The 21,300-nt window shown below is 45.1% G+C and overlaps 1 protein-coding gene across 1 annotated transcript in view; it reads right to left on the reverse strand.

Annotated features, from left to right (window-relative positions):
* Window positions 1-21,300, reverse strand: part of LOC118363685 (intersectin-1-like) — a 63,409-nt gene that overhangs the window by 20,917 nt on the left and 21,192 nt on the right. Inside the window, exons 4-21 of the mRNA XM_052488513.1 lie at window positions 21,070-21,133; window positions 20,568-20,734; window positions 19,730-19,891; window positions 19,410-19,485; window positions 17,522-17,634; window positions 17,366-17,429; window positions 16,901-17,035; window positions 16,437-16,552; window positions 15,745-16,007; window positions 14,656-14,805; window positions 14,413-14,553; window positions 8,548-8,635; window positions 7,624-7,763; window positions 2,535-2,656; window positions 2,186-2,385; window positions 1,663-1,784; window positions 1,436-1,450; window positions 158-486 (exon numbers count right to left, since the gene is read on the reverse strand). Of these exons, the coding sequence (XP_052344473.1) occupies window positions 158-486; window positions 1,436-1,450; window positions 1,663-1,784; window positions 2,186-2,385; window positions 2,535-2,656; window positions 7,624-7,763; window positions 8,548-8,635; window positions 14,413-14,553; window positions 14,656-14,805; window positions 15,745-16,007; window positions 16,437-16,552; window positions 16,901-17,035; window positions 17,366-17,429; window positions 17,522-17,634; window positions 19,410-19,485; window positions 19,730-19,891; window positions 20,568-20,734; window positions 21,070-21,133 (2,467 nt within the window). The remainder of the gene's footprint in view (window positions 1-157; window positions 487-1,435; window positions 1,451-1,662; window positions 1,785-2,185; window positions 2,386-2,534; window positions 2,657-7,623; window positions 7,764-8,547; window positions 8,636-14,412; window positions 14,554-14,655; window positions 14,806-15,744; window positions 16,008-16,436; window positions 16,553-16,900; window positions 17,036-17,365; window positions 17,430-17,521; window positions 17,635-19,409; window positions 19,486-19,729; window positions 19,892-20,567; window positions 20,735-21,069; window positions 21,134-21,300) is intronic.

Raw genomic sequence — 21,300 nt, forward strand, 5'->3', positions numbered from 1 at the left:
GAGAGGAACACACAGTTTACCAACTCAAACTCTGATTTCTCTTCAAATAATAACTTGGAGTATGTAAGACTATGACTGAAAAACACTTGGATTGTATTATATTGCATTATATTGTATTGAGTGCTGTGTGAGAGGAAGGGTTGGAGCTGTCACTCACGTGGTGCTGAAATCTGCCCAGTTACTTGATGCCGAGGACGAGGAAGAGGCGGGACCAGGGCCAGGGCAGGGACCGGGGGCAGGGGGAGCGGTCACCGGGGGAGGGGTTGCCATTGGCTGGCTGGGTGGCGTGGGTGTGTTTGAGGCGGCGGTGGGTGTGAGCCGTGAGGCCAGTTTGGGCGCGGCGCCCGTGGTGGCGGCACTGGCCCGCAGGCTCATGGGAACCTCCGATTCTGGGATCTTCTCAGCGTAGTTGGCAGGGAACCAGCCTGTCTTCCCCTTCAGCTCGCCGCCCAGCCAGCCTGGCTCACCTGTCTGGGACTCGTCCACCTGGGGGTTGAAGGTCAAAGGTCAGTTCACCATCATAGCACTACAGAGCCATCGAAGACTATAGAAATATTCTCATTTAAGTCATGCTGTAATGAGTGGACCGGGTGGGCAATAGAGTTTATCTTCTAGTAACTATATTTCTATGCCAAGAACAACCCACAACCCCAGTCCTCAGGGATCACACAATCCGTTGGACCTTTTCCTTTAACCAGCTACAGGCTCATAGCTGACAGCAGGGTTAGGATCAATTCTATTTCAAATTAGGAACATGTACTGAAAAGATTTGCTGAAAAGCAATGAGGAAATTAATGAATTTAGTGAGTTGAAATGGACCCCAACTGAGGCGAGTAGTCTGGACCAAGATACTGTCAAGCCAATACAGGATTAGATTGATAAATCGTGGTAAAAATAAATGAAGAGCGGTTACAATAAATCCTGTGGACTGTGGTTGCCCAGCCATGTTTGGTTATTCCTTATTTAAAACATACGACAGAGTGGTTGGACCACTTTTGGAATGGATGTTTGCGATTCACAAGACAAGTCGAATATCACCTCTTCCTTTCCAAGCATGCGGATGGTCATGAAGATAAGCTGAGAGGATAAAAATGACAGTGGATGGCTTTGGGACTGCTTTGTTGAAGGAGTACTCGGTGAAATGGGATCAAATGTGTCTGTATAAACGTCTCACTCTCTGCAGCTTACAAGATGCTTTATCCAGTATACAACGTAGAGGCACGCTTGTATAGATGTATGATCAGATGCCCTTTGAGAACAAGTGTGTATCCTCCGAGTATACTGACCATATAATGGATGTACAACCACAAACATGCAACCAACAGTTCAATTCTTTAAGTGCTTATGAAGAGATGACAGAAGATGAGATGGACAAATGAGAGCAGGTGTTGGGATCACAGATGAGCAGCTGATTGGACAGTGGACCTGCACTTACCCACTCCCCTTTCACCTTCAGGTAGAGTGAGCAAAGTTGGGAGAGAGTCAGGAGGCAAAAGTTAATACTCGCTCGCACACACACACACACACACACACACACTCACTCAACCACACACTCCTTCGTTCATATAGACTAATCACTTCACATAAAACATCCATAACATACACACACACACACACACACAAATGGTGCTTGGCAGGAGTGATTGACAGCTTGCCTCTCACCATGACAATGTCTCCAGGGGTGATGGTGATCTCATCGTGACTGCGGGCATCAAAGGGGTACAGCGCCCGGTAGAAGACCACCTTGACCTTGTCCTGGTTGAACCCAGTCACCGGGATCTTGTCTGCAGGGAGGAGACGAGGAAGGGGGAGAGGAACACAGGACATGGTCACATCTTTCCCCCACACACGGAACCAGGTACATTCAAACGTTCTTAGAACGTCTACAGTAGGACCTCTGACATTTGAAGATGTTTGGAATGGATGTCATTCGGAAACACTGAAATACTCGTGACTACTTAAAAACTGCATCAAACTTGACACAAAATCTTAAATTGTGTGAATTGAATCTACATGCATGTTCTAATCATTTATTCAGATACCTTACAGTACACATATTTGTGGTATGATTTAATTGTCCCAGTTCGATATTGCTGGTCAGTCCAGAAATCTGCGTTTTTTGTAAATGTTCTACTGTATGCTCTTTCAAGCCTTCTTTGTAATACATTTTATTTTTGAGACGTACCGCCCGTGGGCCATTGGCTCTGATTCATGAGTTTCCCTGGTTCAGGCTGCTGCATGAAGAGCTGGTTGAGTTTGTCCTGCATGTCCTTCTTAGTGTGCCCCTCCTCACTCACGCGCTTCATCCAGGGCTGGGGGGGCGGGGTGGGGGCCTCCACCGTGCCCTCATCTTGCCACGCCAGGCCCTCGTCAGTGGCAGACAACCTGGAGAGAGGAAAGGGGTGTGCCAGAGGTAAACTCTGTAAACAGACTGGATCACAGTGATGGGGCTGCATCCGCGTAACCCATGCAGATTGAGAGGACATAGGAGCAGCTCGCTCACACATATGGTGTCCACACACAATCACACACACCTTCCATCTGTGAGCTCGGCGGACTTGGCCCTCTCCTGGGCGATGGCGTGGATGTTGATTTCTCCCTCCAGGTGATCCTTCTGCTTCTGCCTCTGCTGCTTGCTGTGGATCTCTCGGAGCTCCTGCAAGGCAGCGTGGGACAGAGGAGGACCGGTGAGGGGAAGTGTGGGCGGGATCGCCGGGACTCAACACAACACTCACGTCACAATGAGGCGTCGGCCATTTTGTGCCCTGTAAGCGCCATTATGATTCCAGCCGGGCTCAGTTACCTGATGGAAAGTCTGTGTTTAGTCTACTGCTTCCCTCCATTTAATCTCATCTCTGTGTTTCTCCAATTAATTATGGGCTACTACTGAAATGTAGGTTTGGTTGGACTTTTGGGGCTGACACACTTGCACAAAACATGGCCACCGCCACAGTGCATTCATTGGACAGCTTTCGTAGTCTGGCAAGCGCTGCACATGAACCACTGAGGGTGGGTTAAACGAGCCCTGGGTACTATGGAAACACAGACACCACTGGAACTGGAAGACTGTAGTGTTTCAGAGCTCCGGGGTGAAGTTTCCCTTAGGTACAGATCTAGGATCAGCTTAATCTTCCCCAATCCTATTCTTAACCTTGTAGGGTTAAAACTGACCTAAGATCACCGTCTAGTGGTAACTACGCTCTGCTCCAGTTTGAGCACCAAATGGAAACACTACTGGTTAAAGCCAAGTGGTACCAACCAATCACAGAGATCATTCATGGTCCTGGGAGAAATCTGAGCCAAACTATGATTCTCAAAAGCACAGTCTGATATGGAGTTTGGTCAAAAGAGTTGAATGGGAAATTCACAAGGATCATAGCTAGACGTAATTCAAACCCATCCTCTCTAAAGGGTTAAGAAAGTCTTAATATACAGTCTGAGCAGGGAATTAAGTTCTGAGGACTTGATTTTCCTGAAGGAATAACTATCAATATCAATTAATCTTAGATTAGATGAAAATCCAATTTAAATGATATCTTCATTAAGCAGAGGAATAATCTAATGTCCATATCTGATACAAGGAATAGATATTCGACATATATTTAGATCACACATTAAGGCCAAACGAGCTTGAGAACTTTTGGTCCTGACTGCTACTATGGCCCATTTGGACAGAGTGACTGCTGGGTAATGTAGTCCGGTGTTAGAGAGCACACTGCACACACACCACAGCCCTCAGTTAACCAGGCTCGTAGGTTGAGATTGTGATGACCCATGCATTGTGAAACACCATGCAACCAAGGGCTTCACCCTCATATGTTAAGTTGGGGTGTCATCAACACATGGGGCTGGAGAGAGTGAGGTACGTTCAAGAAAGGTATATTTGTTTAGTCCTCTGTTAAAATGGTGAGACCCACGGCTGACTGAGAACCTGTGAAGATTTCTTTAAATAGTCTCACACTAACAACTTGAGGATAATTTTCATATTGCCTCAATCTATTGATAAATGACATTACTCTGTTCATTACCTTGTTCTATATTTCTTTACTGTACCAAGTCTTCAATTAGCCTAGGTCTATATGGATTTGATCTCCCAAAATAGTAGACCCTACACCTCAATTCACTTTTAAATAAATACATCCCTAACGCTAGTGGCCACTCACCCAGTAGAAGGACTGTACTGCCGCAAAATGTCGGTCGAGTGTGCTGTTTTTAAATCTTGTCCTCCTGCCATGTAATTAATCAAAGGCACTTCATTTCATTCCAATAAGACAGGAGTCTTTTGCCTTAGGAGTCTTTTTGTGCATTCTACAGATGTTTTCCAACCTAACAAAAAAGTCGGTCTTAAAGTTTTTGGGAATACCAAAGAGGTAAAATGTTGTCCTCTCACCGTAACCAAAACTACAAAGCCTGTCAACTCAAAGCTCAAGGAGCTGAAAAATATAAAATTGTAATTGATTCGATTTAATAAAATGAAATAGCCAAACAACCAGATTCATGCACATGGTGGCTAACAACATTGACCGGAGCTGTTTCCCAGTATACACTTGCATACTACCGAGTGTGACCCATTTGACTTTGGTCTTGGCAATGCATACTAAATAGTATGCTAGTATTTTATTGAGCCCTAGTCTAGAGGGTTTAGGAGGCAATGAGAGATATACTCCAGCACCTCCCAGAGGACAGCTGAAGGAGGGAAGCGGCTGGCTTTTATTAACTCCCTGCAGGGCTACCGAGGCTAAAGCTAAAGACGCTCAAGAGGAAGGGCAGCAAGGCTTGCTTTGACCAGCCCTTCAAAGGAAGCGGAGGAGTGGTAAAGGGGTTGGGGTGGTGGAGCGCGGGGAGAAGGGCGTGGTGGAAGAGGGGGAGGCAGAAGGGACACCTGCAGGTAGACGTCTATACGCTGCAAACAGGCCAGGGTAGCCGACAGACAGTCCAGCAGCGTCTGGTCAACCGAGCCCCATTCGGACTGAAAAGAGACACACAGGGACCCCAAGGTCAAGGGTCAGATAGAACAGCAGCAGTGCCACCGAGGTCAACAACAAGGTCGTGTTCATTAGGCACCAAACAGAAAGAAACAGACTGAAAAAGGGAGGGACTACCTGCCCAATAAGAAAAGCACATTTGTTTCCCATTGCGTTGTGCTTAATGAACACGACCCAGGTACACATCCAGATCAGACTCAACCCCTAGCCCTGACCTGGCGCCTTGAGTTAGGTGCCCCAACAGCCCCATGTGGCTGTGTCCGACGTCAAACCATAGCAACCCACATACAGTTTAACCATATATTGATTCCCCAGGTTGAGCCCCCGGGATGTTGTGGGGAAGAGGGCCACACTGGTCGGAAGCAGCACAGCCTACCACAGGCACGGGGTGAGTCTAATATACCCATCACACTACTGAGCCCAGCGGAGCCTACCCGTGCAGAACCATACTACACTAGGCTTGGTTACGCATCCATCATAGTTTCTGGAACCGTGCTTTGACAGGACAATGTAAAATTGAGCCAGTCTAGTACAGTTCCGGTTGGCCTTGTAGTGTGACATGGGTCTAACTTTCTTCCTTCTTTAGCATTGGGTTTCAAATCTGCTTAGTAACAGCAGCAGCAGCAGCAGCACACGGAGTTATTCTGATTGGTTATTATTCTCCAGCATGCACTACCATAGAATGCCCTGCGGGGGGCAGCAGTGCTGGTGAGTGGACAACCTGTCGCCCCCTCTGCTCCTCCAGCAGCAGCTTCAGACGGAGGCCCTCTATCCGGGCAGTGTGGCCCTGATAGAACGCAGCCAGAGACTGGACGGAGAGATGAGGGCAGAGGTCACAGGAAAAAAGGTCAGCCAAACAGACCAGACTGGGGTGGCATGGTGGATGGCGGGCAGGGCGACAGAGTGAGCAACAGTCAGAAACAGTGAGAGAATAACAGTGTAAACCCTCACGTTTTCCCCTAGATAACAGACCTAGGATCAGCTCCCCTTCCCCCAATCCAAAACTGACACAAGATCAGTGTCTTCAGGCAATTTCCCCCTACTCCACTACAGTGCACTCCGCATGTAGTGATCACTTTCACACATGGCAATTGGATCACTATAACATTTCTAGGACCTCATTCACTATAAGCGGAATGCACTGTACTGTGTATCTGAAATTGTGGGCCCCTGATGTGGTATGTGGAGCAATTAAAAAGGTTTTGGTTGAAAAGAAAGGACTAAAGTATTGAGATCACATTGAAATGAAAAGGGGGGGGATCATCAGACACACATATCATCAAGCCCTCTGATCGTCTTGGCGCCCCAACACACAAAGACAACACGAAGAGATGCAAAGGCATCGTTAGGCAGAAAGAAAGTACTGGAAGTCAGTGTTTTAAATGGTACACTGTCAACTGTTAAACTGAGCATATGGGGCAAATCCTAACTTCCATTTATTAAGTAAGATTTTCATTTAGTCTCTTATTGAATCAATGCATGGTGAAAATTCGACTTGTGGTAGTTGGGATTCACCCCTATGAGAAGAACTGTAAATCCGTTGTTGGTCACTTGTCTGTGCTCTGTGGGATATGTCTATCCACTGGGAACAGGAGATAGGGACAGGGCACTCCAACCCTGTTCCTGGAGAGGTTTTAACTCCAACCCTAATCTAGAGCATCAGATTATAATAATTAGCTGGTTGATAAGCTGAATCAGGCTAGTCACAACTGGGGTTAGAGCGAAAACCTACAGGAGGATAGCTCTCCAGGAACAGGGTTGGAGAGCCCAGGGCCGTGGTTCCCGATAGCGATGGAACTTAAGCTTCCAAGTGTTTTAACGAGGCATTGTTCCTATAAACGGCCTAAGATGTCACATGCTTTTCCCAAAACACCACGTAGAGAATGTTCATAAGTGTGTCGTCGGTACTGATACTGCTCTTGGATCAGCTTTCGCCTTTCAAAATCTTATTTTAGCATTAGAATTATTCCACAATACTGACAGCAGATCTGCACCTAGAGAGATATCATCACCTATATGGCTGCAAATATTGAGGCGGTTTATTCTAACGCCAACCCTATAATAATGCATTAATCACAGATTTGGTACATCATTGCGCACGTGTTGTTACACGGTATGAAATATATTGAGACAAAAATTAGCATCGCAAAACAGAACTCGTTGATTGAACATGAAATTGATTTCAACAGCTTATGATTGAACTACAGGCTATAGGCCCATAACTGTATCTTCTTTTAATGCAGTCATCTCGGTGTTCATTCAAAGCATTTTTTCCCTTCACTTGTTTGTAACAATTGCAAAAACGTTGACAACTTTCTATTTTCTAGTCAACTTCCCTCTGAAGTTAGCTGTGGCCACAGAGACAGATCAACATCTTGATTCCATGTGTACTGGAGATATTGTGTGTATAAAGGGACGCAGAAGGGTAAAAATGACGCACTGTGCTGTTCTACGAGTGGTCTGGGGCAGTCGGTAAATAACGAGCGCTTTCAAGTGAAACTTTACTAACAGCGGTTTTGAGAAACAGCTCAGAGATTTAACGATGCTCCTACGGAGGTTCTAACGATGAACTTAGCCTTAAAGAAACGGGCCCTCGTCTTGAACCTAGTAAGATGAGTCCGTTAGGGAGTAGTAGTACCGTGAGCTGGGTGTTGAAGGCGTCTATCTCCAGCAGCTTGGAGCGGGTCTCTCTCTCCACGGTGTCTAGCTGTTCTCTCAGCTGCTGCCGACTAGACTCCTTGATCTCCACCACCTTCTGCAGCGACGACAGGGAGTCTCCTGGACAAGGACGAGGTTGTATTTATTAGTGCCCAGCGTAGCAATATTTTTTTGCAGCAGAAAACTAAAACAAGCATTTCCTATTGGAGCTAAGTGAATATGACCCAGAGAGCAAGCGCCGTAATAGGTTATTATAAAGTGGGTGGTTCGAGCCCTGAATGCTGACTGGCTGGAAGCCGTGGTATATCAGACCGTTCTAATTACGTTGGTAACCAGTTTATAATAGCAATAAGGCACCTAAGGGGTTTGTGGTATGTGGCCTATATACCACGGCGAATGGCTGTATCCAGGCACTCCACGCTGCGTTGTGCTTACGGACTTAGCTGTGGTATATTGGTCATATACCACACCTCCTCCGGCCTTATTGCTTAAGTATAGTGTGGCAGTCAGTCTTTCCCTTAGTTTTGTTTGCAGGTGGGGTACAAAGGCCCCCAGGCAACAGATTGTCAATTAAAACTAATAGGACAGATTATTTTATAAGGTGCTAGGTGGGGGGGAACTTCCACATCTGTATTACAGCAGGGGAAACACTGTAGTACAAGTTATAAGTCAGTCCAATGTGGCCTACCCATGTACAGTATGATAGCATAGCTAGGACAAACTAGCAATCAAGCTAAAGCTAACTACTAATTTATGGCAAGTACATGGGGGAAATATTGCATGGACATAGCAGAGAATTCACAAGCCATCTCTAATAGCAAAGCATATAGTACACAGTCTGAGTCCCAAATGGCACCCTATTCCCTAAAGATGTGCGGAGCTGAGGTAATGAAGCAGTACTTACTGTGCAGGCTGTTCTGTTGAACCTGTTTGAGTTGTTCGTTTAGACACTGTTTGTCAGGGATCAGCCTGCCGAGCCACTGCTGAGAGTCCTGGGGACGACACACAAAGCAACAGCAAGTCTTAGGTAAACTGCATCTGTGAATGTTTAAACGTTAAAACGAATTTGGGATCCTTAACGTTAACGTCAACATCAATGTGATCCCCCCACTTAAAATCTCAGTGCAGTTATCACAAAACATACTATTTTGTGTGTTATAGCCAATAGGCTATAAAGGCCTGGGAAGGTTGTGTAATTCAAATAAAGCCAGAGAGGAAGAGGCAAACTTTAGGCTACTTTGGTGAATTTGCAAGGAAAGACATTACGAGATGCAGATGACCAAAACATATGAGCAGGTTTCTGCCTGCACCACCTCTCCCTCTCTCTACCTCGTGCTGGGCTGCTTGCTCTGTGTCTTTGCAAATGATGCAAGTGTGTGTTCAGTCTTCGGTCTGTTGCATTTCAGATGGCCTCATAATATGAAATTACAGCAGGCTACCGGTAGCCTTTATCGATGATACTTTTCAGACATAATGGAATGTGGCCCCTTGAAACCGCCTCGGCTACGGCATGTCTGTCTGTGTAGGCTACACTACGGATTTTTAAACGCTAAACCTTCTCTGGAGATATTAACAGGTATTTTAGTCGTGTGTAAATGAAGGCTTCTGAAGCAGGACTAACGTCCATCACAAGGCAACCAGAACTGTTGATCTGCAGCTCAAGATGATTTGATTAACCTATCCTAAAGAAGTGACCTACCAAGACATTTAGTAGAAATTAAACATCTGGCTACCATACCATAAACAAAACAACACATCAATCAATCAGCAACATTTATTGTTGCTAGTGGGGGAAAAAATGCTGAACATTTTATCCCGGAGTAGAATTTGGTCTTTTTTTATTTTAATGTCCGCTATCAACATGTTACTGTAGCTGTGTTCTGTCTGTAAAGGGTTGTGGTAGATATAACTTCATTGCCCAGCCCTAGCGGTCATACATGAGTAACAGGACCATTATTCTGCATTGTAAACTCACGTTGAATCTTATGATTTTTTTTGTTATTGTTTTTTAACCGAAAACCGATAAAAGCATGGTTGTTTAAACGTCAAGCAAAATTGTCAATTTGTCACACCCCAAATCTGTATAGGGTTTGGGTGGAAGATGCACCTGAGGCATCACTCTCTCTGTGTCTGTGTGTCTGTGTGTCTGTGTGTCTATGTGTGTGTGTGTGTTTCCATTAGGAAAATGTGGGGCCGGACATTTGACTGGCAGCATGTTAATTTTAACGGATATTTTGGAAATTTACCAGAACCATATGAATTGGGTGTGTCACATTATTAGGGCAAATGCCTACGGTGCTCAATATGACAGAAATCACATTTAGATTATGGTAATTCATATTAACAGAACATGCAACGGCGTGCATCATTTTTACAGACAAAGTCCAATGCGAACTTAGAACAACTGCCACATTTACTTTTCCTGAGCCAACAAGAAGAGAAACGAACAGCAAATCACTAGCCTTGGCAAATCCAATATCCCCCATAGTAGAAAAGTTGACCTCTTCTATTGGTCAGCTTGTCGTTCTGTGTGAGAAAGAAAAAGCCTGTTCCAAAACAGACTCCGGGACAGTTGTGGGGACGATATATCCCAAATGTATACCATCAGTTGGCCTAGGCTACATATACAGTGCTTTCAGAAAGTATTCAAACCCCTTGACCTTTCAACATATTACGTTACAGCCGTACTCTAAAATTGATTATATGCCACTTTATTACATATAAAAAAAATACAAATACCACATTTACATAAGTATTCAGACCCTTCACTCAGTACTTTGTTGAAGCACCTTTGGCAGCGATTACAGCATTGAGTCATCTTGGGTATGACGCTACAAGCTTGGCACACCTGTATTTGGTGAGTTTCTCCCATTCTTCTCTGCAGATCCTCTCAAGCTCTGTCAGGTTGGATGGGGAGCGTCGCTGCTATTTTCAAGTCTCTCCAGAGATGTTCGACAGGGTTCAACTCCGGGCTCTGGTTGGGCAACTCAAGGACTTGTCCCCGAAGCCACTCCTGCATGGTCTTGGCTGTGTGCTTAGGGTCGCTCAGAAGGTGAACCTTTATTCCAGTCTGACATTCTGAGCGCTCTGGAGCAGGTTTTCATCAAGGATCTCTTTGTACTTTGCTCCGTTCATCATTCCCTCTATCCTGACTAGTCTCCCAGTCCCTGCCGCTGAAAAACATCCTCACAGCATGGCGCTGCCAACACCATACTTCACCCTATGAATGGTGCCAGGTTTCATCCAAATGTGACGCTTGGCATTCAGGCCAAAGAGTTCAATTTTGGTTTCATAAGGCCAGAGAATCTTGTTTCTCATGGTCGGAGAGTCTTTAGGTGTCATTTGGCAAACTCCAAGCAGGCTGTCATGTGCCTTTTACTAAGGAGTGGCTTCCGTTTGGCTGCTCAACCATAAAGGCCTGATTGGTGGAGTGCTGCAGAGATGGTTGTCCTTCTGGAAGCTTCTCCGATCTCCACTGAGTGACCATTGGGTTCTTGGTCACCTCCCTGACCAAGGCCTTTCTCCCCTGATTGCTCAGTTTGGCTGGGTGGCCAGCTCTAGGAAGAGTCTCGGTGGTTCCAAACTTATTACATTTAAGAATGGAGGCCACTGTGTTCTTGGGAATCTTTTTTGCAACCCTTCCCCAGATTTGTAACTCGACACAATCCTGTCTCGGAGATCTACGGACAATTCCTTCGACCTTATGGCTTGGTTTTTGCTCTGGCATTCATTGTCAACTGTTGGACCTTATAGAGATAAGTGCATGTCTTTCCAAATCATGTCCAAATCAAATGAAATGACCACAGGTTGTAGAAAAATCAAGGATGATTAATTGAAACAGGATGCACCTGAGCTCAATTTCGAGTCTCATGGGCAAGGGTCTGAATACTTACGTAAATAATAACTTTTCTAAAATCCTATTTTCGCCTTGTCATTATGGGGTATTGTGTGGAGATTGCTGAGGATTTGTATTTATTTCATCCATTTTAGAATAAGGCTGTAACGTAACAAAATCTGGAAAAGGTCGAGGGGCCTGAATACTTTCCGAAGGCACTGTATATACAGTACCATTCAAAAGTTTAGACACACCTACTGAAGGGTTTTTCTGTTTAAAAATAAACTATTTTCTACATTGTAGAATAATAGTGAAGACATCCAAACTATGAAATAACACACAAGGATTCATGTAGTAACCAACAAAAAAAAGTTTAACAAATCAAAATATATTTTAGATTCTTCAAAGCCTCTGCCTTTATGACAGTTTTGCACACTTATTGGGACATTGAAGAATTTTTTCTTTTGGCTTTATAATAATATACGGTGTCCAGCCAATAATCTGAAACGCAACCAAAACAAACAGATAATGCATACGACAAATTTGTTGAGTCACAAGCTTGATGTAGTCATTTTCGTGCTATGAATAAGGGACCCAATACTTCAATTTCGACTACTTTAATATGCAGTTGAAGTTGGAAGTTTACTTAGTCGTGGCCAAAAGTTTTGAGAATTGCACAAATATTAATATCCAAAGTTTGCTGCTTCAGTGTCTTAAGATATTTTTATCAGATGTTACTATTGAATACTGAAGTATAATTACAAGCATTTCATAAGTGTCAAAGGCTTTTATTGACAATTACATGAAGTTGATGCAAAGAGTCAATATTTGCAGTGTTGACCCTTCTTTTTCAAGACCTCTGCAATCTGCCCTGGCATGTTGTCAATTAACTTCTGGGCCACATCCTGACTGATGGCAGCCCATTCTTGCATAATCAATGTTTGGAGTTAGTCAGAATTTGTTGGTTTTTGTTTGTCTACCCACCTATTGAGGATTGACCTGGACATGGACCCAAAATATTGATGTTTTGTTCCCTGAGCCACTTAGTTATCACTTTTGCCTTATGGCAAGGTGCTCCATCTTGCTGGAAAAGGCATTGTTCGTCACCAAACTGTTCCTGGATGGTTGGGAGAAGTTGCTCTCGGAGGTTGTGTTGGTATCATTCTTTATTCATGGCTGTGTTCTTAGGCAAAATTGTGAGTGAGCCCACTCCCTTGGCTGAGATGCAACCCCACACATGAATGGTCTCAGGATGCTTTACGGTTGGCATGACACAGGACTGATGGAAGCACTCACCTTGTCTTCTCCGGACAAGCTTTTTTCCGGATGCCCCAAACAATCGGAAAGGGGATTCATCAGAGAAAATGACTTTAAACAAATCCTCAGCAGTCCAATCCCTGTACCTTTTGCAGAGTAGGGCTGAAATGCAGTGGAAATGTTTTTGGGGATTCAGTTAATTTGCATGGCAAAGAGGGACTTTTCTTCATAACATTCTGGAGTATATGCAAATTTCCATTATACAAACTGAGGCAGCAGACTTTGTGAAAATTAATATTTGTGTCATTCTCAAAACTTTTGGCCACGACTGTACACCTTAGCCACAACTTTGGAAGTACGCTTGGGGTCATTGTCCATTTGGAAGACCCATTTGCGACCAAGCTTTAACTTTAACTGATGTCTTGAGATGTTGCTTCAATATATCCACATAATTTTCCTTTCTCATGATGCCATCTATTTTGTGAAGTGCACCAGTCCCTCCTGCAGCAACGCACCCCCACAACATGATGCTGCCACCCACGTGCTTCACGGTTGGGATGGTGTTCTTCGGATTGCAAGCCTCCCCCCTTTTCCTCAAAACAGAATGATGGTCATTATGGCCAAACAGTTCTATTTTTGTTCCATCAAACCAGAGGACATTTCTCCAAAAGATACGATCTTTGTCCCCATGTGCAGTTGCAAACCGTAGTCTGGCTTTTTTATGGCGATTTTGGAGCAGTGGCTTCTTCCTTGCCGAGTGGCCTTTCAGATTATGTCGATATAGAACTCGTTTTACTGTGGATATAGATACTTTCGTACCCGTTTCCTCCAGCATCTTCACAAGGTCCTTTGCTTTTGTTCTGGGATTGATGTGCACTTTTCGCACCAAAATACGTTCATCTCTAGGAGACAGAACGCGTCTCCTTCCTGAGCGGTATGACGGCTGCGTGGTCCCATGGTGGTTATACTTGCGTACTATTGTTTGTACAGATGAACGTGGTACCTCAGGCATTTGGAAATTGCTCCCAAGGGTGAACCAGACTTGTGGAGGTCTACAATTTATTTTCTGAGGTCTTGGCTGATTTCCCCATGATGTCAAGCAAAGAGGCACTGCATTTGAATGTAGGCCTTGAAATACATCCACAGGTACAATTTACTCAAATTATGTCAATTAGCCCATCAGAAGCTTCTGAAGCCATGACATTTTTTGGAATGTTCCAAGCTTTTTAAAGGCACAGTCGATTTAGTGTATGTAAACTTCTGACCCACATGAATTGTGATACAGTGAATTATAAGTGAAAGAATCTGTCTGTAAACAATTGTTGGAAAAATGACTTGTGTCTTGCACAAAGTAGATGTCCTAACTGACCAAAACTTTAGTTTGTTAACAAGAAAATTGTGGAGTGGTTGAAAAACTAGTTTTAATGACTCCAACCTAAGTGTACGCAAACTTCCAACTTCAACTGTACATACAAGTGACCTTGTCCACAAAATGGGGGGACTACGTACAAAAGGTGCTGTAATTTAGAACGGTTCGCCTGATAAAGGATGAAAATTAAAGCTGACAGTCTGCACTTCAACCTCATAATCATTGTTTGATTTCAAATCCAAGAAATAATGCTTCGCTGTCCCAATAATTATGGAGGGGACTATGTGTTACACAAGGTGTGTACGTACCTGCAGCTGCTGTTGTAGGTGGGTGATCTCAGCGATGCGGATCTCGCGGTTCTTGTTGGTGCTCTCGATCTCATGCCGCTGGGCAGACAGGCGGAAGCGGATGTCCTGCAGCTTGCCCTCCAGCTGGCTCTTCTTGTCGTTCTGGGGAGGGAGGGTGAAACTAATTATCATACCTTATTGTCCTTTCTTCAAAATAACAAAGTAATCTTTACTAAAGTTATAATGTTGTGTGTCTGTCTTTACCAGTGCCTCCAGCTCAAACTCCAGGGTCTTCTTGCGGGCTTTGAGCAGGACAATGTTCTCCTGCTCTCGGTTCCTCTGGGTCAGCAGCTCCTGCCGGCGGTTCCTCTCCCATTCCAACTGACGCTGGCGCTCCAGCTCCCGCTTCGCCGCCTAGCCAGAGGGAATGTTATACTGTGTACGCAGAAATAGTGCAGAGCCAGCCGTGGTCGAGTGGTAACACTTCCAGATCTATGCACATATTCAAGTTCCTGCCGGTGACCTGGGTTCAATGCCCTTTTCTCTACACTTGTCTCCCCCCCTGTCAATAACAACTCCAACTCATCCAGAACGCCGCAGCCCGTCTGGTGTTCAACCTTCCCAAGTTCTCTCACGTCACCCCGCTCCTCCGCTCTCTCCACTGGCTTCCAGTTGAAGCTCGCATCCGCTACAAGACCATGGTGCTTGCCTACGGAGCTGTGAGGGGAACGGCACCTCAGTACCTCCAGGCTCTGATCAGGCCCTACACCCAAACAAGGGCACTGCGTTCATCCACCTCTGGCCTGCTCGCCTCCCTACCACTGAGGAAGTACAGTTCCCGCTCAGCCCAGTCAAAACTGTTCGCTGCTCTGGCCCCCAATGGTGGAACAAACTCCCCACGACGCCAGGACAGCGGAGTCAATCACCACCTTCCGGAGACACCTGAAACCCCACCTCTTTAAGGAATACCTAGGATAGGATAAAGTAATCCTTCTCACCCCCCTTAAAAGATTTAGATGCACTATTGTAAAGTGGCTGTTCCACTGGATGTCATAAGGTGAATGCACCAATTTGTAAGTCGCTCTGGATAAGAGCGTCTGCTAAATGACTTAAATGTAAATGTAAATGTAATAAAGCAATACAATAAGAAACGAGAGTGAATTTATCTTAAAAATACAACATAGTAGTAGAATAGTTAATATACACACACACTGCATTGGTTCATGTGTTCTTCACTTTCCCCTTACATCTCCTCCTCCCTCTCAACCTCTTTACTCTGCCTCTCTTTATACATCCTCACTGTCCTCCTTAAACCTATTTTCCTTCTCCATCCTCCTTACCACCCCTCCTCACCTCTCTCCTCTCGATCTCCTTGCGTCTCTCCTCCTCGCGCTGCCTCTCCACCTCCCTCTGCTTCTCCAGCTGCTTCTCGAGCTCCTGCTGCCGCCGCCTCTCCTGCTCGAGCCGCTCGCGCTCCTTCCTCTCCTGCTCCTCGCGCTCCAACGCTGCCAGACGCTCTTGCTCCTTGCGCTGCAGCTCAAGCAGGGCCTGTCGACGCTTCTCCAGCTCCAGGTTGCCCCGCTCAAAGTTCTCCCGCTTCCTGTCCTCGAAAGTCACTTTGGGGAGGGAGACAGAGATAGAGGGGTCAGAGACAAAGATAGAGCGGTCAGAGAGAGAAATAGGGGACATATTTTGCCCTGTTGCCTAATTTTCAGTGGCATTTCTTGGAAAAAACTTGGGCCATTTTTATATAGCTGTTTATATTTATAAAGGAGCTTTTTGCTGTGTGTTTAAAGGGATTGGTACATACATTTTTGGACTTTAAAATTGATGATACATAGCCATAGATTCTAGAAGAATATAACAAATGCTTGTGAGCTTAGTTCAACTGCACCCGAAACCAAAATAGGAGCTCGTTTTGCTCCACTGTTCGTTAACAACGTAACTGTAAACAAACACTGTATAGCTTCAGATCTATCATTTCGATCCCACGGATGGTTAGTCATTGCATCCATAGCTCTGTCTATGAATTTAAGAGTGGTTACGTTTCTCCAGCTTCTGTTTCTCGCTCTCCTGCTCCTCTTCGGCCTCCTCTTGGACCCGCTGGTCAGTGGAGTGCAGGCTGGTGACAGACACCCCACTACCACTACGCACCCTCCTGGAGACGGACAACATCAGATCAGTCAGTCAGAGCAGCTCACTGACTTACAGCACCTCATATGGAGCATGGATGGGCAGGACCAGGAGTTTTTCCTGACCGTGTGACTTGACCAGGAAAAACTCCTAATGGGATCAATATAGACTGATGGACTGATAGTTAAAACTATGACCCAGATATAAAAATAGGACTCTTGTCAGGTCACGGAAAAACCCCTGGCCGAGGTGTGGGGCAATAACATCAATAAAGACAAAAATGCCTAAGGTAAGTGCTGGTATCAATGCATACTCTGCAGACAGAGGTAGAGCTAAGGGGCATTGCCAGGCACAGAGGGAGCAGTGGATTGTACCTAAAGGTGGGGGGATGAAGTCTGGGGGCAGGATAGGGGGCAGGGGCAGGCCGGACATGGCCATGTCAATCAGGTGCATGGCCAGGATGAACTCCTCGGCTGTCAGCTTGCCGTCCTGGTCGATGTCCGACAGGTTCCTATAGAGAAGCAGGGAGAGGGGGAGAGAGAAAGACGTGGCGTGTTACCGCCAGCCATGCACTTCCTGTCCTGTGACTAGCAGAGTCGAGGAATGTGAAACAAGTGTCGTTTAGGAGCACCCTGACAACTGATCCGAAACCAGTTTTGCGTTTCATCCTCCTAAACACCAACTGATACGATTAGTTTTGCCATCTGATGGTTAAGCTGATCCTAGATCTGTGCCTAAAGGTAACTTCTACCCAGAGTCAGCAGAGAGAAGCAATAGTCAGAGAACAGAGAGGAATTAGTGGCCAAGTATCCTAAGTATTGGCTCCGCTCCCATCTCTTACCATATGGACGCCAGCGAGGTCTGGGGCAAGCTGGACTGCATCAGGATGGTTCTTGCTTGGGGTCCTGAAAGACAAGGATAAAAACATGAGCTCTGAGAAACCGCTGAAGTGGATTGGATAAACCGCAATGAGTATTGTTGACAGACAAGGTCTTACCGGTGAGGTGGCCGCTCATCATCTTGTCGTGGCTGTTGAAGAGCTGCCGGTACTTTAGCCGGGACGAGCTGGGAACAGCCCAGTCAATAGGGGGCTGGGGGGGCACAGGGGAGCTAAAATGGAGAGCGGGGGAGTCTTCTCTTATTAAAAGCGTCTTTTGTATGTTTCTTTGTATCTATTCTTTGTTTTTTTATCGTACCGTTGTGTTACATGTTGTGTGTTTTTGCTGTGCGGTCTATGCATGAGCCAGTTGGTAAATGCCTTTAAGACACAGACAAATTTCAATTTGAACCCTTTACACTCGTACCCGTATACGGGTTGAAAATGGCAGATTTGGACACTGATAAGCGCCTAAATTGGAACGCAGTTGCTGTATAGTAACATGCTATAAATAACATCAGAGCTCAGGCTCTTACGCATCACTGCGCTGTATGGGTTTTGACTGACAGACGTTCTGAACTTGAGCCCCACATCCCTCCCACTAATTGGGCAACTTTTGCAAATGTTGTGTTGTCAAGAGTCAGGGAAATGCTGTAAATGAAGAAGACTCGATGGATTTAGAAAGATGAGAGGTCGAGGATAAGAAATACAGCTTTGATGTCATACAAGCAAGCCAAACACCCTCGAGTCCAAATGTGCACTTTACATTTCATCATAAAACTCATGTTATATACAGTGTCAACGTTTATGATCACTATGTTTGATGCACAGTTACAAGACGACATGGCATCATACCCTGGGTTGTTCTGAACAGAATGTATATTGTGGAGAAAAAAAAATGCAGTGGAACACACACCTGAATACCCCCATGACTCCTATGTGCACCAAAATTACACAATCTGTTTCTCGGAATTGCCTTATAAAATACGATCGTACAGTGTTAGGCTTTCACATCTTAGTTAGTCAGGTTGGCAAGAGAACAAGCTTTCTCCCTCCTGACCCAGATTGCAATTTATAAATGGTTTGTTTTTGGATTGCTTAAAACAACTAATTGTTTGAGTGTAAGGACGCGGGGCTCTTCCAAACAAGTGTGCTTGCTCTAGTTCCTCAACGGCACAGCTAGGAGAGATTTCTTTTAAAGCACCTTATAGCTGAAGACTCTTCTTTGAGTCATAAAAGTGCGTTGAAATAACTTAGGAAATGTGCACACTTTAGAGAGGTGTGTGTGTGGTCACTGGGAGACACCAGTTAGTCTTCTCACTCAAACCCTTCAAAATGTTTCGTCTTATGTTGCACCTACCCCCACATTTAACAAGAATATTCTTATCATGTTACTGAATGTATCCAGAGTATTTTCACATTTAGTTATCAACAAATGCAGTGAAAAGTACAAAATGTAAAATGCACATAAAATCAACAGTGTAATGTTTGGACTGAGTCTCGTGTGTGTGTTCTCAACTTTGGTCTAATGATTTACCCATAATCTCCAAACGGTTCCCTTTCAATTGCTACCATGCTTATGTACATGATTTTCACATTTCTTCTGCAAGAAACATTTCAACGTAACCCTAGGGGCCAACTTCCACAAGTGTAAAGGGTTAACTTCTGAAAAATGTGCAATAAACTTTGAAACTTGAACATTAAGTTATTTTTAAGTCATGTTAGAAAGCAAAGCAGTCTGGACAGAATAATTGCTCTTCTCCAACTGACGACACGGGACGTGGCCTGTGCATCTCTCGTTTTAACAGAGGGATCTCATCGCTAAGTGATGTGATGATGGCTTTCTAATGAGCTAGCCTGTTGTGTGTAAAAAAAAATTTAAGACTCAAGTGTCTTGATAAAATTAGATGCAGCAGCAGTCTAAGCACAAACACAGCCACATTTGTCCCTTTGAGTTCGAGCCCAGTGAGCAGGGGCCATTCTTCCAAGTGGGTGACATGTGACTCACCTAGAGGTCTCAAAAGACTGGCCCTGCAGCTTGGCACCCGGGCGGTTGAAAGAAGAGCTTTTGTTGAGTGTCGTGGCTGAGAGACAGAGATGGAGAGAAAGAGTGAGATAAAAAAATACATATACATATATATATATACACATATATATATAAAAAGGGGGAATCACAAAAAACAAAAGAGGTATTTGTTAGTGAGGTAAGGATTAAATCAACAAAGTGAGATGCTCCGAAACATTGCCAGAGGGCTTCACTGTCATTCACTAGAACTCCACTTTGAATATTCAGTGGCGTGTCTAACGACAATTCTGATTGGGCCCTACCTTGGTGGGAGAAGCCAGTCATTGGCGCGCCGTTGGCCATGGGGGGTACAGACGGGGGCACCGACGACACCAGAGGGGGGGACATACCCACCCCTGGCATAGGGGGCATGGGTAATGGAGGGACTGCTGGGAGGCCTGGCATTACCCCTAAACCATGCATTCCTGCAGGGTAGAATGAAGTAAGGTATGTCAGACAAACATAAGACAACAGACCATCATTCATTCTCTATTAACAAGCCTATTATTTTTAACACAGTGTTAATTATTATTATTTTCCCCACTCATTCAAAGCCGAGGAGACTACAAGCGCTGAGTTCTGACTGATTCACTTGAAAATTAACAACAGTCTGGTCATAAACAGGCAGCGCACAGCAATATGCCCAGGTTGTCAGGGGGAGCAACAGCATATTGACACAGAGCGTTGCTTGTTCAAATACCAGAAAGGGCACATTATGGTTGTGCTTTGAGATAACAGGTAGTCAGGTAGTTAAAGGTTTTAAGTTGCCCCAGTGAAACATTTAGTTATGTACATAGATGGGGCAGATGATATGGCAGAGTTGGCTTCGAGCACTCTAAAGTCCATTTAGTTAATGGTGGCCATGGGGACTGTAAACATGGGTGTATCTCATAGTCTAGTGGCACAATCTCCTAGTCTCTTGTACATCACCTGCACTGATCTGAAAGAACAAGTGGACAGGTTAAAGCAAATATGTACTTTTTTTGTTGTTGCATCCACCACACTGCTTTTACCTATCCTGCTGTACAGATCAGTGCAGATGGAGGAAAGGAAGCCCCTTTAGACTATTGAGACGCACCCTGCCCCTGTCTAGTCCCTTACCGAAGGGTGCGGTGGGTGGCGGGGGCAGGGTGAGGGGCGGCTGCTTCATGGAGGGGGGCAGAGAGGGGGGCAGGGCGTGACCCTGCAGCTTGAGCTTGATCAGCTTCATGGCGATGGAGAACTCGTGCATGTCCATCTTCCCATCATTGTTCATATCGGCCTGGGCCCTGAGAGAGGGAGAGAGAGCAAGAAAGTAAAGATACGATTACATTATGCTGATTATTCTCACTGTTGTTGTGAATCTCTGCTTTACAAATATATGTCAGTGTAGATGGCATGCCAATAGAGCAATTGAAGAGCGCGAGAGAGAGAGAGGGATGAGAGAACAAGGGGGAGAGAGAGATAAAGGAGATGGAGAGAGAAAGAAAAAGTGAGTGAAAGTGGATTGGAAGACAGAGGGAGGAGATTGACAAAAACAAGAGAAAGGCAAAGAGAGAGAGACAACAGTGGTTGACATTAACAGTGGATTGAGTTGAGAGATGGAGTGAGAGGAGACACTCACCATATCTGTGCCAGGATGGGAGGGGGCAGGCCTGACTGCAGGAAGAAATTCCTGGCCTGGTCACCTACGAACGATGAGAAGGAAAAACAATATCATAATAGTGTTGAGTCCGTTGTACACCATTATGGATACATATATTCAAACACACAGAGAAAGAGGCCAGTTAGTTCCTCTTTCAAGAGGAATCAAATGCAAATTATTTCAATTTGAACACAATCATACATTTTGAGA

Source organism: Oncorhynchus keta, chromosome 30, assembly GCF_023373465.1.
Source record: "Oncorhynchus keta strain PuntledgeMale-10-30-2019 chromosome 30, Oket_V2, whole genome shotgun sequence".
Classification (NCBI taxonomy): domain Eukaryota; kingdom Metazoa; phylum Chordata; class Actinopteri; order Salmoniformes; family Salmonidae; genus Oncorhynchus; species Oncorhynchus keta.